This window comes from Canis lupus, chromosome 1 (assembly GCF_048164855.1).
Source record: "Canis lupus baileyi chromosome 1, mCanLup2.hap1, whole genome shotgun sequence".
NCBI lineage: Eukaryota > Metazoa > Chordata > Mammalia > Carnivora > Canidae > Canis > Canis lupus.
In genome coordinates this window covers 28,013,809-28,029,738 of record NC_132838.1, presented here as the reverse complement: position 1 = coordinate 28,029,738, position 15,930 = coordinate 28,013,809, and the positions used below count along the sequence as shown (strand labels likewise).

The 15,930-nt window shown below is 38.4% G+C and overlaps 1 protein-coding gene across 1 annotated transcript in view; it reads left to right on the top strand.

Annotated features, from left to right (window-relative positions):
- SGK1 (serum/glucocorticoid regulated kinase 1) overlaps positions 1-15,930 on the top strand; it is a 109,858-nt gene that overhangs the window by 31,695 nt on the left and 62,233 nt on the right. The window contains exon 2 of the mRNA XM_072824275.1: positions 10,610-10,825. Coding sequence (XP_072680376.1) covers positions 10,610-10,825 — 216 coding nt within the window. The remainder of the gene's footprint in view (positions 1-10,609; positions 10,826-15,930) is intronic.

Here is a 15,930-nt window from a genome sequence, read left to right as displayed (position 1 = left end):
ATGTCCTGAAAAATATCTTTTTTCCTTTTCCACTTACATGGACTCCTATTCACAATGACTTTCTTCTGTCTCAGTTGTCCTGAGGTCACAGTGAGTTTCCCAGTTTTAGCAATTTCCATGAGATCGTCAAACATCTGCAATTCATTCTCCACTTTTTCAGAACCTCACATAATTTTTGGACCTAGTAGGACCTTACTAAATACCTATTTATTAGCTGGCTTTCTTCTTGTTTTTAGGGAACAATGAAATCTTACCATTTTCTCTATAAAACATGAAGTGAGAAAAAAGCAGAATACCAAAATAGAAACCATTACCAATTCAGCACATGCACCACTTAGAGGAAAATCGTTTTTGCATAAAAATGAAACTGAGTGTGCCGTGTGTTTCTTTTAAAAGAGGACTCAACAAAGGAACAGAAAGAGCAGGGAGTAGTAATGAGTTCCCATTTTGGATGTTGTGAACCATCTCCTCTTTCATTTAGCACTTCGAATTTAATTAAGTAATGTATACAGTTCAAATAATGAGGCTTTATTCAATCTTTATTATTGCAATTTAAATGGGTTTTCTAGCAACTGCCCTTAAGACTTAAGATTATTTTAAAAGCCTTATGGGTTTTTGGTTTTTTTTTTCGGTTTCTCTAATGGAGGAAACACAAAGTTGCAGTAGAAAGTGACAGGAATGCCAAGCAAGAAGAAAATGTCCTGAGTAAAGCAATATCACTTGATCATTGGTTCATTCAACAAACCTGAGCTGAACGCTGCACATCGTAGCAGCAGAGGCTCCACATCACATTAGCAGAACTCCAGTGAGTAAATAGCCTTAAACCTGTGACATGGTTAGAAAAGACCACAAGGCTTTCCTCTTCCCAGCCCACATTTTACAGCTGAAGGTAGGGGAGGTTAATGGTCTGTGTGACTTGCTCAAAGTAGTCACAAATCCAGAACTAGAATCCAATTCTCTTAATCTAGTTTATTGTTCATTCCTATAGAAAGTCATTTTTATATCTTAAATCTATCTTTGTTCAGTAAATTGTGGGGAAATCCATATCACTTGTAAACTGACTACTCAACCTCAGAATAACATGAAAACAATATTATACTTGTTGTTTAGGAACCTTTCATGTGCCACACCTGATCCTACCCATAACCGCAAAAATATATTACCTTCATAATAAACCCACAGTATTAAGGAACCTAACAGTTGTATGAAATAATAAACCTCTGACACTAGATTAGATTGAGGGGGATGGAGTGGGGAGAATGGAAGAAAGGAAAGAGATGGTCTTTAAAGGACAACACTAGAACTCCAAGAGGGATGCATGGCCCTTCCATTATGTATTATACACAAGGATAACCCCCTCCCAGTGTACCCTCCTGGTATTCATCCTACCTGAACCCAGACCTCCAAGCCCTTATGCTTTTCATGCTGCATTCAGCCTTCCCTGACCCTTATCCAGGTCACATAGAGCTTAAAAATAAAATTTTAAAAATGTAACAGCCCTTTTCAGTCATTTTTTAAAGCTCTCCTGGGTTTGCAAATGCCTTCCTGAGACACATCCGTACACAGTGCTCATTCTTCTAGTCTAGCCTGCCTGCCCCTGGACCTACTCTAATTCATTCAGAGTACAGCAATCTGATCAGATCACTCTAAAGTTTAAAATTCTTAAGTTTTTATGTATGGTGAGTTAAAGGTAACATTTCAACATTCGAGTATTTATGTCCCTTTGATAGCTGCTCCCCTTACCTCCTGGCTTTCTATCTTGACACATGTACTTACCAACAAGGTTGGCTCCAATCAAGCCCTCTCCATGAGCTTGCCTTTAAACATGCTGTCTCTTTATCTCAAACCCATCCCCATCACAGCCCTATCCTGCTTGTCCCCCTCACTCTAGCTTTAACACTGTTTTACAACTGTTGATTCCTAAATACAACTGCTTCTTATTTTTTATTCCCTGTGCCTTGAATAGTACCTGGCTTGAAATCAATCAATAAATATTTCTTCATCACTCACTATATGCTGGGAGCTGTGCTAAACTCTGGGGGTATAATAGTGAGCCTCTTTTCTTGGAAGTTTCAACTCAAAGTGAAGGCAGATGAGAAATGCAGAGGGGACAGACTAGGAAGAGAGAACACACAAATTAAATTTGGTGAATGTCCTAGTCATGAATATAGGAGAGAAAATAGTGTTTTGGTCATTGTGAAACTCCCATTCTAATAAGGGGAAATGGATAAGTAAAGCAGAGTAAATGTGTGTGTGTTCCCATTTAAACAAATAAATACCAAAATGGGTCAAGAAGCAGTGAGAAGTCGGACAATGGAAAAGTGTCCCAAGTACGTGACTCTTAGCAGGACTACCCAAATGGACAAGGTGGGTCAGAGGGAAGAGTCTGCACATGATCAAAGATTTAGGAGAGCAGTCTTTAAGACATCTGTAAATCAAATTATATGGTGGAAGGTCTGGATGCATGGAGGGCACATGGGAGATGAGAATTCAGACTCTAGGTGACTTGGTATCGAAGGCCAAGGAATACAGATTTTACCATTTAGATGTTTTTCAGTTTGCGTGGCACTTATTATTGGGTCATGAAATCAGCTCAGTAGGTTGTAGTCAACATTTTGAAGTACTAGACTAGAATAGAAAATGTGAGTGCATTTCCTGAAAAAATGGTAAATCTGGGGTGATACCACTTGTCTCAGTTGCATATCTCTCAATATTTATTATAAATGCATATCAGTTCAGGGATTTCTTACAGTACATCAATCTTGACCAAATAGTTTGAAAGTCACTGCTGCTGGTGATGGGGAATCACTGAAGAATTTAAAGCAGAGACAAGATCGACTTTTGCATTTAGAAAGATGCTGTGGTTCCAGTAAGAACAGACTTAAAGGGCAAGGCCACTTAGGAGATGGCTTTAGGAATCCAGAACAAGAATATAGACTAGAGAACTAAATGATAGATATATATACTTGACGATTCATCTCTTCTCCCCATTCTCATTGCTACTATTTTGGCTTGGTGCTCATCATTTCCTTTGTAACCAGTTCCTGACTCATCTAGCTACTTGTGTTCTTGACCATCCTTCACACCAAATTGAAAGACACATCTGAAAATCTCCCTCTCCTGCTTACAAGACTTCAGAGACCACTACCACTTATTGTTCGAGGCCCCAATCTTTCTGTCCAGCTTCAGTTCCTGCCTCTCCTCTTTGGGCTCACTTTCTACATGTTCCATGCAGATCCTTGCCTTCATGTATTGGCTTCTGTCATCCTCTCTGCTGGAAATGTCTTTTCCATTTTAACTCACTTGGCTTCCTTGAACTCGACCTTCGAGATTCAGTTTAACCTTACTTCTTCCAGACAGCTTTCTTTGATTTCTCTCAGCTGGGCCAAATTACCCGCCCCCCCCCCCATCTTTCTCTCCCATGGCATTTTGTATAAAGCTCTCTCATTACATGGAGCCATACTAGATAGCAAATATTAACCAAATGTTCACCCAGTGCCAGGCGCCGGGCTTACTTGCATCATTTCATTTAGTCTTCACAAAACCCTGACGAGGTAAGTATATTGCCCTGGGAAGGTGCAGCAATAGTTGCAGTGTTTTCAGCCAACCAGTGTTGTTCTAGAGCTCATGCTTTCAATTGTTCTCTATATTATACACTGACTACACTATGAAAAACCACGGGCTCTTGGGTAAGTCTCTGAAATGGCAACCCCCTTGCTCAAAGATCACTCAAGCAATCACATTTCTTTGTGTCCCCAGTACCCAGCAGAATGCCCAGCAGATAGCTGAGCTTGTGCTGAATCCTTTAAATACTATATAGAAGGCAACCTGGGTAGGTACTCAGGAGTGCTGTTTGGATCTGGCAATGAAGTTTATTGGAGTCTTGGTGAAAACTTCTTTTGATGGGATGAGTCTCTTTATCATGCTCTTCACTTCAGTCCCTGCAAGTATTAGGTCATCCATAAATATTGTTTAAGGAATAAATTGCAGTGGACTGAGGAGTAATGTGAGGTGGCTTTCTTCATGAAACGTGGCTAAGAAGGAAAGGTAGTGGTGGTGAAAGAGTTACTGGAACAAGAAAGTTTGTGAGTAAAAAAGAGTGTTCTGTGTTTGGTTTGCTAGCTTTTTAGAGATGTTGCAAGAACATGTTGAATGACACTAAGAGACAGTAGCCAAGAGAGGGAGAGGTAAAAAAATATTAGAAAAGAGGATTTCTTGCAGGAACCAAGAGGGCAAGTTTCCAAAGCTCTGGTGAATGAGCTGTGAACAGACAGCAGCAGGTCCTTCTCCAGGGGTCAGCTTAACATCACTGTGTGTTAAGCTGCCTGAACAAGCCTCCATTTTCATTTGCAAAGGAAGTAACACATACCATCCCTTAGATATATGACCTGAAAAAACTTTTTCCTGATTCATCTTTCTCCTTCTTCTTCTTCTTCTTCTTCTTCTTCTTCTTCTTCTTCTTCTTCTTCTTCTTCTTCTCCTTCTCCTTCTCCTTCTCCTTCTCCTTCTTCTTTCCTCTCCTTTTTTTTTAAAACTTTCTAAATCCAGGGAAGGCCAATTCAAACCAAGAGGATCAGTCCCCTCTATTAAGGGACTGAAGAAAATGTTACTTCTATTTCCAAAGGAAGATTTCTGTCACTGAATGCCTGAGCTCTTTCTATTTAAAACTTGATGGGGTGGGGTCTGGTGAGGGTCTCAATGAGGAAGAAGAGGCAGGGGATTTTATATTTATGGCACTGGAAGTAGACGGCAAAGACTGTATTTGGTGTTGAACTCTCCGAAAACTTGTTGGGTGGGAGGTGAACCCACAGGCAGCTGTATGAAGAGAAGGAGCTCTGGGTGCTGGCCACTGTGAGCAGTGTCACAGAGAAGGATGGGGCTTTGTGTGTCCTCTCTTTCCTTCCTCTTCTCCCAGTCCTCCTGGCCACCCATCCCCCAGACTCGGCCTGGGGAAGCACCAGGTTAGACGCTGAGAACCTAGAACAGGATGTAAGAGCGTTGGTCAATGCTGACAGGAGAGGCCTGGGAAATCCCAAGGGCAAATGGCATAGGACGAAGGGGAATTCCAAAAGCCACTGGGTCTTCTCAGGGTGCCACTGGTCTGGGGAAGTACTGCTGTGTGAGGGAAACAGTTACACAGACCATATTTATCACCTTGATAGAGGATGGTAGCAAAGCACGTTAAGAACTATAAATGAATATGGTTGTCAAAAATAATCAAGCAATTCCTATTTTTATTGCCTACTATTTTTAAGACCATATGCCAGCCTCTGGAGAATTTTAAAAAGCCTAAGAAACTGTTCTCATCCTTATGGTCCAGTTGGAAAGATGACATAGGCATAATAACAACCAGTGAGCAGAAAAGTTCCAAGGTTTGGGGCCCCTGGGCAGCTCCATAGGTTGAGCCTCTGCCTTAGGCTCAGGTTATGATCCTGGGGTCCTGGGAATAACCCCTCGAGGCCCTCCCGTCGTCAGGCTCCCTGCTCTGCAGGGAATCTACTTCTCTCTCTCCCTCTGCCCCTCCCCCCTCCTGTTCTCTCTCTCATATAAATAATTTTTTTTTAAGTTCCAAGGTTTCACATAAGTAAATAATAAACACTACAGATATTCAGAGGAAAGAAAGCTCTGTGGTGACCCATATAGCTAGGGTGAATAAACCAGATTGCTACCACTGACCTTTTATTATATCACTGCTACATTTAAGAGCCAGGCTGTGAAGCCCCCTCAGGAACCAATGTGAGAGGCATTTGCTTCCGGGTACCTTCTCCTGACTTGCATTAATGTCATAACTGGCAGACACCTTCTAGAAAAGGAGGTCCCTTTTCATAACCAATTGAATTATCTGTATAATTCACACTAGAAAACTCGATGGCCTGTATCTGAATTGAAAGTAGGGCAGCCGTGGTGGCTCAGCAGTTTAGCACCACCTTCGGCCCAGGGCATGATCCTGGAGATGTGGGATCGAGTCCCACGTTGGGCTCCTTGCGTGGAGCCTGCTTCTCCCTCTGCCTATGTCTCTGCCTCTCTCTCTCTCTCTCTGTCTCTCATGAATAAATAAAATCTTAAAAAAAAAAAAAGAAAGTAATTGTGGCATCATATAAACAAAGTCAGTTTTGGGAAATAAAAACGCATGCCCCCTAGAGACTGCAGAATTGTGTCCAATGTCAGGTTCACTGGATTTTAAGGAAAAAACAGCTCTTCACTCCCAGAAAACAAAAAGAATGATGAGACAAGTAGGCACTTCTTTAGGAGTTCACAGAGAAGTACCTGAACACTCTATAAGTTTTCTGCATCAGTTGGTATCATAATCAGCTAAACCATTTTAAATTAAGACTAATATCTGTTTACTATTACATAATAGGAAAAAACCACAAGTGGAAAATCCCTAGAAACTGGCCAATCTCTTTAACCGCATCTGGCAATTTTCTAGTCTGAGGGATTATTGCTTTTGGATATCAGGTTTTTTTCAAATAAAGAAATTAATAAAACCAGGGCAGACAGGATTTAACAAAGAAATTGGATTAAGATTTTGTGTAAACCCTGTTCAGTAAGAGTAGCTGGATGGTTCAATGAAGGGCCTTATGCTTTCATCCCGATGTCTAGAGAAGCAATTGCTTCTAAAAAATAATAATTAAATATATATATATATGTGTATATATATATATATATATATATGAGGCAGTTTGGAGAACAGGCTCCTGTAAAGCCCAAGAGAATTCTTGATTTGTTCAGGGTAAGAAGGGTGTCTCACCCTGGTCTACGTTTGTTTACAACACTCTCCACAAATGGGTACTGCATAGCTCTGAGGAAAACCAGGGCCCAGGTGGCCAAGGAGCCAGGGCCGCGGCTCCTATCTGGGCATTCACTTTTCTTACACACACAGCTGCCATAGCATTCCCAGAGCCATTGTGACTGGCCTCTGAGGACCTCCCAAAACCACTCACAGGCAGCTACTCCCTCTCGCAGAGAGGGACACAATAGGCCAATTGTGGCTGGATCTCCCTCAGGGGCGTCATCTTCCTCAGTATTGCCTATTTGATAGCTCACTTTGATGGCCTAGAGCCTGATTACTTCTGGAGTCCTTACTGAAAACCTACCTGCCTTCTCAGGGAGGCCTTCCTTTCTCAGACAATTACAGTACAGCCCTTCCACTTCAATAATCCTGAGTAATCCTCTCTGATTTATGACCCCCTTACATAGTATAATTCATTTATTCATTTTATTAAATAAATAATTTATTCCCTTAATAAATAAATTTATTCCTTCAGCCATAACTCAAACTCCATAAAGGAAGGTTTCAAGAATGGCTAGGCTCTGCCTCACATACAGTTGGTCTTCAGTAATGAATATGAATGAGGCACACCCATGTGGCTCAGAGAGTTAAGCATCCAATTCTCAGGTCAGCTCAGGTCGTGATCTCAGGGTCATGAGATCAAGCCCCGCATCAGGCCCTGTGCTGGTCGTGGACTCTGCAGGAGATGCTCTCCCTCTTCCTCTCCCTCTGGACCCTCCCCCACACTAGTGTGGGCTCACTCTCTCTTTAAATAAGTGAAATCGGAAAAAAAATGACGAATGAATGAAAGTTAAAATGTTCAGATCATTAGATTGTTTTTTGAAAAAGTTAGAAGATATCAAATCATTTTATTTCTACTTCATTCAATTCTTAATTCTACCTGGTAGAATTAACCTCAGCAGGGGGCGCCAGGGTGGCTCAGTTGGTTGAGCATCCACCTCTTGATTTTGGCTTGAGTCCTGGTCTCCGAGTTGTGGGACAGACCCCAGCATCAGACTCTAGGCTTAGCACCGAGTCTGCTTGAGATTCTCTCTCCCTGTGCCTCCGCCCCTGCCCCACTCCTGGTCATGAGCACTCTCTCTCTCCCTCTCAAAATAAATAAATAAAATCTTTAAAAAAAAAAAAGGAATAACTTCAAGGTTCAAGTAGTGACCCTTAAAGATGTGAGGTCAATTCGACTTGTTTGTTTGCTTGGGGATTTTTGTTTGTTTTATTTTTAAATTTAAATTTGAATGTCCTTAATAAGCATGCACTTCCAGTTTGCCAGTCCCTACCACTCCCTACGTTCATACCCTGGTCCTAGGGTTTTACACATTTCCTATTCCTTCCAGCCTCTAAAGATAGTGAGTTCGCTAGCTTCTACCCTCATAGAAATTGGTTCATTGAATTGTTTAAACCATCGTATACTTTTGACTACATAATAATTTACAGTGTGCCTTTGGGCAAATTACTAAAAGTCTCTTCTAACCATGAAATTCATAAAGATATCTATTGGTTGTTTGACAGTATATGCTAAGGTCATCTGAACTATTTGGGGTAATTCTTAGCTGGATATCAAGTGAAATGACATTTCTTTATGTGATCCTTAGTCCCAATGATCTCTAATATGCAATAGATCACTTAAGTTTATAGACCAATGGAAACTTTGAATTGAGATATAATGTCTCTAAATTCTCATCCTTTGATAAAACCAGTTTGTTTTCTCTATAATGTAATGAAAGCTTAAAAAAATAATATAATGAAAGCTTAAATTCAGTCACATGGACATTCTTCCACTAAAAATTGAATAATTCTAAGACAATACCGCATAAGATTTACTTTAAATAAAGTGGTCCATAAATATAAGATTTACATTTCAATATACCAAAGATTCTTATCAGGCCATGTAAATTCATTTGCAGATAAATCTATTTATAGGAACTCCAAAGTTAAATCAACTTGGCAAAAGAGACATTAAAAGTAAGCCAGAATAAAACATTGAATTTAAAATACAAGGTTGGCAACTAACCAAGATTGGCCACCAGACTTCAAGCTCAAAACTTTCTGAATAAGAGTAATAAAAAACATTTTCCATCTCTAATAAAATTTAGTACTTTTTAGATTGATCAAAAACACATTTAGTCCTAACATCAGGAAGAGAGATTCTATTGTAGTCTCAAACCTTTAGATTTTCATTTAGACTTTCATTAATGAATCAAATAAACACTTTGAATGTACCTTCTAACATGCTAATGGTACCCTGGAGTGCAAGAAATACTGAAAGAAACCTTCCAAATATTAACAGTAGGATGGTAAACTCAAAAAGATATTTTAAATGGCTACTGAAAAGAGTACATATAAATAAAGCAATTAAAAGACACTTATGAAACAGAAGAAAGAAATGATTTTAGCTGCTTGAGATTCTTATAAACTTTAAAAGAAATTGATCTTTGAAATATTACACTGTAGAAAGTAGGAAACTAAAACACCCATAGGCAATGAATATTACAATGAACATAATAGTTTTTATTTTCCCTGTTTTTAGGTAGTGCATATATTTTCACATTTGTAATTCTAGTGATTGAACAATTCTGTATTTGGCTTTTTCTCATGTAATTATGTTCTAAACATTTTCCGTATTGCCAGAGTCTTCATAATATTTATTTTTAGTGATAGTATAATTTTCCATCAAATTGCTCAATCATTCCTTTGCTATTGCAATTTTAGTTTCTTCTCAGTGTATCGTTAAAATATTTAATTGTAACATTACTAACTATAATTCAATACTGTCATTTAATTTCTTTGTTCTTTTGGTATATGCTGATTTCACTAACTGGGTTAAATCCTCAGGAGTTTCAAAGAGCATGGAAGACACATATGAAACCAAGACACATTTCAAGCATTCAGTGACCACAAGTCTTAAAACACTGTAACACTTATTAAAGTTCCATTCTTGTAAAGGAATAGACTCTGGATTCAAGGTGCCTGGGTCCTGTCTTTGCTCAATACCAGCATGTGTCTTGGGGAAATTTGCCTCAGCTTATCTGTGCCTTTGTTTTCCCATCTGTAAAATGGGATTAGTAATAGTAAAATTGTTCAAAGAATTAAACAAGACAATATATATCAAACATTTACAACAATGCTTGAAATTTCTATTTAAGTTGCTGCAGAAAGAGTATCCCTTTTAATATTAGAATAGCTTTATATACTCTCTGTGCCTTACAGGAATTCTACCTGCAAGCAAGACAAGTGGTAAGTTTTCAAACTTTAAAAACAACTGTGAAATTTCTGTGAATTCTGTGAATTTCTGTGAACAACTGTGAATTATTTCTTAACCAGAAATAATTTCTTTTATTATCAAGTTTTTGCAATAGCAAAATACATGTCAATTCATTTAGCAGCAATTGGGTCCTAAGCTAGCAATCTCAAGTTAGTATTTCTTCCAGTAAGAATAACTCATCTTAGACATTTGTGAATCATTCTGTCAGCATAATCATAATAGTAAAAGTAAAATAGTCACCATCTACTGAACACTATGTGCCAGGCAAAACAATTGGACATTTAAAAATATTGTACAATTTTCATGACAACCTGGGAGGAAATAATATTATTCCAATCATCCCCAAATGGGGAGACAGACTCAGCAAGATGAAACGACCAACCAAAAATACACATGCCTAAAAAGTGGTCAGAATTGACCCATTTGAATTGTATTGAGATGAAGAAGTCACGAGACTGAATTCTCCTTTCATGAGTATCCATCCACCAAATTTCCCATTGAAGTCTCATTAAACATCACAGGAGGTAAAATGCATTTTCTTCTTCTGCATGCTGTAGGTACGAAGATGGATCAAGAGCCCAATGGTCAGTGTGGACAAGCATCAGAGTCCCAGCCTGAAGTACACAGGCCCCTCGGTCATGCACATCCCTCCAGGGGAGCCAGATTTTGAGTCTTCCTTGTGTCCAACGTGCCTGGGAGACCACACTTTCCAAAGAGGTGTTCTCCCTCAGGAGAAGGAATCGTGTTCATGGGAAACTCAATCCGGGTGTGAAGTAAGTTCACTTTTGCTCTGGATCCATTTCCCCAAAAGGATTCTTGGCCTTTGTTTTTCTTATATTCCTGCCACAGTATGCCAACACCCCCCCCCAAAAAAAAAAAAACCCAAACATATTTAATACATATGTATAAAGCTTCCGAGGAAGATATAGAATGTGACTTTTGCTAGCCCACAGTACTAAATTTTTTAGGAGGAGGGGGAGCCAAGGTAGAGGGTGGTGCCAATGCTCAGCATGGAGCCCACCACGGGGCTTGATCCCACAACTCTGAAATCATGATCTTAGTTGAAATTAAGAGTCAGATGCTCAACTGATTGAGCCACCCAGCCACCCTAGCGCTATTTTTTTTAATAGCCTTTATTTATTAGAAATGTTTTTGCTTCATAGCAAAATTGAATGGAAGGTATAGAGATTTCCCATGTATTCCCTGCCCCCACACATGTAGAGCCTCCCCCATTCTCACCAAAGTGGTGCATTTGTTACATGAACCTACGTTGACACATCATCACCCAAAGACCACAATTTACATTAGGGTTTGCTGTTGGTGTTAAGTTTGGGCAAACTTATAATGACATGTATCCATTAATAGAGTATCATATAGAGCACTTTCACTGCCCCAAAAAATCCTCTGTACTCCTCCTATTCATCCCTCCCCCCTCCTACAACCTGGCAACCATTGATCTTTTTAGTCTTCACAGCTTTGCCTTTTCTAGAGTTGGAATATAGTTGGAATCATACAGTATGTTGTACTGATTTTAATGCTATTCCAATGTGGATCCAGCCATATATTGATCAACTAGGAATCCCTCATAAGGTGTTCGATCACACAGTGACCAGTTCTTATATAATGCAAAAAAAAGATATCATAACCGCCATTGATGGATTTGTAGCCTTCACTGAAATACTTATCTCAATATGATTTGACCCACAACAGAGCACTATGCCAAACCATATTTCACCAATTTTCATATGTAATACTCATATTTTTATATATACTCATATTTTTTAAGACTTATTTTTCTCTGTTCCACCAAGAGTTTTGGTTTTTGTTTTTAATTTTGTTAATCTAAGAAAGCCAGATAAATGATTTATCTTGCAGGTTCTAAAATTTCAAAAATTTAAGATTGTATTTTTCACTTATAACTCAATTAGGCTTATATTTATTTTGACTTTTTAAACCATTAAATTAAATGCTTATGTTACTTTTATTATCATTCTATTGACACAAAACCACAAATTAGGAAGACAGATGTTATTACAAAGTACAATTAATTGCAAATGATCTACCAATACATTATTTTAGAACAGTGCGTTATAAGATGATAAATGTTAATAACTCTTCCCTGCTTTTTTTTTTTATTTTCCTGAAGGAAATGTTTTCCAAAGATCAAGGAATCATTGTAGCTGCTAAAAATGCTTGAATCTGAGTTCAACTTTAGGATATGCAATGTCTTAGAATCTGTTTCCTGCCTACTTTCTAAGGTTCCTAGAAAGGTCAAATGAGATAACACATATAAACTATTTCATAATCCAGAAAGTGCCATGCAAATAGACATCATTATTACTTATGCTTGCTGATTTACATATTAGCTAAGCCTGTGGATCTGTAACACTAAATTAGACTTCCTTGACTAGGTTAGCACTTGGCTGATCTATGAACATTTGTCATGGTGCCATTTGCTGTTTAGCTAGACACTGGCTCAACTCCAGATTGATCATAAAAGGCAGTAAACAGATCCTAAATGCAAGGATTGGCAAACTTTTTCTGCAAAGGACCAGTTAGTAAATGTCTTAGGCTTAGTAGGCCATTAAGTCTCTGTCATTTCTGTTCAGCTCTGCCCTGTAGGGAAAGCAGCCATAGATAATATATAATGAATGGGCCCGACTGTGCTCAAATAAAAGTTTTTATTTACAAAAACATGTGGCTGGTCTGCCAGCCTTAGTTTGCAGACTCTTAAACTCTAAGAGTGCAAACGAATTTGCCAAATCCTTAACGTCTAAAGGACTATTCATAACTTAGAGGTAGAAAGAGGGCTCTAGAAATCCTACACAGAGCACAAAGGCCTAGTACTAAATGTTTACTTGAGGGCCTGGTATATGCCCCATTTGTTAAGAGCTAGGGATAGATTAATGAATAAATGGAATTTTATATAAGAGGAAACAATAAACAAAGAGCTGGGAGGAATTTAAAGCAACACTGTGATTCATCCTTTTACTTTATCTGGAATAATAGGTGAATGATTCTATAATTTACAATGGATAACTGGATCTGACTTTGCTGAGTTTTTTCTTAAGGTCACCACAAATCAAGAAGACACTTAATATGTTAGCCATTTAACCACGAATCTATATTTTGTATTCCTACTGGGATTAAATCATGAGATAGTTCCTTGACAAAGGCACCTCTGTCCTTTCAGGAAGTAGCCTTGTGTGATGAGAAGATGCAGAGGCTGTTAGATACACAGGCCTAGTAGTAAAGACTCAAAGTTTTTCCTCCGACAACTCCTAATGTGGATAATTTTAAGCAAATCGTTAATTCATCCTTCTCTTTCAGTGTTCCCTCCTATGAAAATTGAGATTATTCATGTTTGCCATCTAGTCTTTCCTGAGGTTTTTTAGTAATTTGAGGATGAGATGGGATTTTAAAACATTTTGTAAATGTAAACCTATGTATAAATAGTGTGCTGGAGTCAGGCAACCTGCATTCTGATGCCAGCTCTGCCACAAAGTCAACATATGAACTTGAGCAAGTCACTGAATCTCTCAAACATATGATGAGGCCAATCAACTCCAAAGCTCTTTTTAGTCTGAAATCCTACAGTGGGAGTTTGATCACCTATAAATGAAAATAAACTCTGTACCTGACCTGAAAAGATAAAACGTAGAAATGAGGTAAGAATGTTTTAAATAAAATAAGAGAGCAAATAGAGTGTTAGTCCTTTAAGAATATAGGAGGGGGTGAGTTCTGACTTTAAAAAACAATACATTTCAGGGGCACCCAGGTGGCTTAGGTGGCTAAGCATGTGATTCTTGATTTCTACTCAGGTCATGATCTCAGGGTCCTGATCTCAGAGTTGTGAGATCAAGCCCCACATCAGGCTCTGTGCTTGGTGGGGAGTCTGCTTGAGATTCTCCCTCTCCCTCTGCCCCTACCTCCACTTGCTCTCTCTCGCTATCTCACAAACAATAAATAAATAAATCTTTAAAAAAATAATCACAAACCTTTTTGTACTTAACAACACAATGTAGAGGTCTTTAAAATTACCACTAATAGAATACAAAGAAAATTAGTTGATTCATGTCATAGAGGAAAATTTTTATTATACTTCTAAAATCTTTTGAGAAGACTAAAAATATGTAAGAGTAGAGGATTTTAATAAAACAATTAACCAAATATGATTTATGTAGAAATTTGTATCTAATAAACAAAGAAAACACATTATTTTACACATACATGGAACAATTACATAAATGGACCAAGAATTAGATCATGAAGCATATCTCATCAAATTCCAAAAAGCAGGAATCACACAGGCCACATGAGCTGATTACAATTTGGTAAAATTAGAAACTAACAGCAAAATGAGAGCCAATTGCCATCCCTGGCCAATCCTTTCACCTAGACTCCACAAACACCCTGCTATTAACTCTGGGTTTACATAGAAAATGAAAGATGGAAATTAAAAACTTTTAAGCACTTATGCCACGGCCAAGAAACTGCAAAATGAAACAATGAAATTGTATTTGCTTTGAATCCATCAGATTGTCAAAGGGTTAAAAGATTGATATTGGTAAAAACATGGGCCAAAATGCTGCTAGTAGAAGTTTTTTGGCAATGTACCTTTATTAAAAATTTTTAAATCTCATACCTTTTAATTTAGCAAATCTATGTGTTCCCATCTTCGCTCACTACATACTTGCTTATGTTATACTAAGGATGGGTACAATGACATCCATTGTGATATTGGAGATGGTAAAAAAAAAATGGAGGGGATGGAGGGAATATCTATGAGTAATAAAACTGTAAACTCATTATTGATTATGGTACCTCCATGTTGTAGAACAGTATGCAGCAGTTAAAAATGATCTCCATAGGTACTGATCTATCTGAAGTTATTTTAAGTTAGAAAACCAAGTTGAAGGTGAATATACATATGCATGTAGCATTAGCGTCACATTTATTTTTTAACTTCATATTTTTCTTTCAATGTCTGTGTATGTATCCATGAATGTTTGTGTGCACACATGTTTGTATATAAATGCAAGTGAAAAGATCTGAAAGTATATTCACTGAACTAAAATGGTGATTACCCCCTTCCGAGGATTAGAATCAGTGGGAGAAAAGTAGTCAAGAAGGACTTCAGCTTTGTCTATACTGGTTGAGTTTTTCAAGACCATATTAATATATTACCCATGGGTTTAGGGAAAATACCATGCCTACCAGGAGACACACTTGTAGAAAGTATACAGTTACAACTCAATCCTATGGGTTGAAAGTCAGGCACTGTCACAAAGATGGTTTCACATCGTAAGACCATTCTATCACTACAAAGAAAGGCTCCTGGAGGAAAATGGAAAATGCGTGATTTTTTTGCTTCCACAGCCCCTTGCTTATATTCCTGTCCATTATGTTGCCCTGCCCTGTATGATGTCTTTATGTGTGTCCACTTATTCTCTATGGTTCCCACAGTCATCAGATCTAACGTATGTTCAGTTTCCTATCTCCTCCAGGCCTGTGTACATGCTGTAAAGTTAATGTGTTCTTTTTTTCTCTTTGCCTTTATTAGCTAAAATTGAAATTTTGTTCATGCAAGTTTTTTAAACATGAAAAAGAGAGAGTAAGGACAAAAAACTCTGCAGCCCAGGCTGGCTGGAAATCCCATGCATTCCAGAGGTACTACATGGCCAGGGCTCACAGCTGAGTCTCATTAAGCTTGCCCTCTCATATGGGATAGATTTGGCGGAGTGAGGATTTCCTCAGCCTCCTCTGTCTTCCAACTGAAGGCAGCTCGTAAGGTGCCCAGTCAGTGACCAACAGCTGAAGCCAGGGCACCATGGCCTGTTTTTAGGGCCCTAGTGAAGTCAATCCTCCAAAAGGAGCC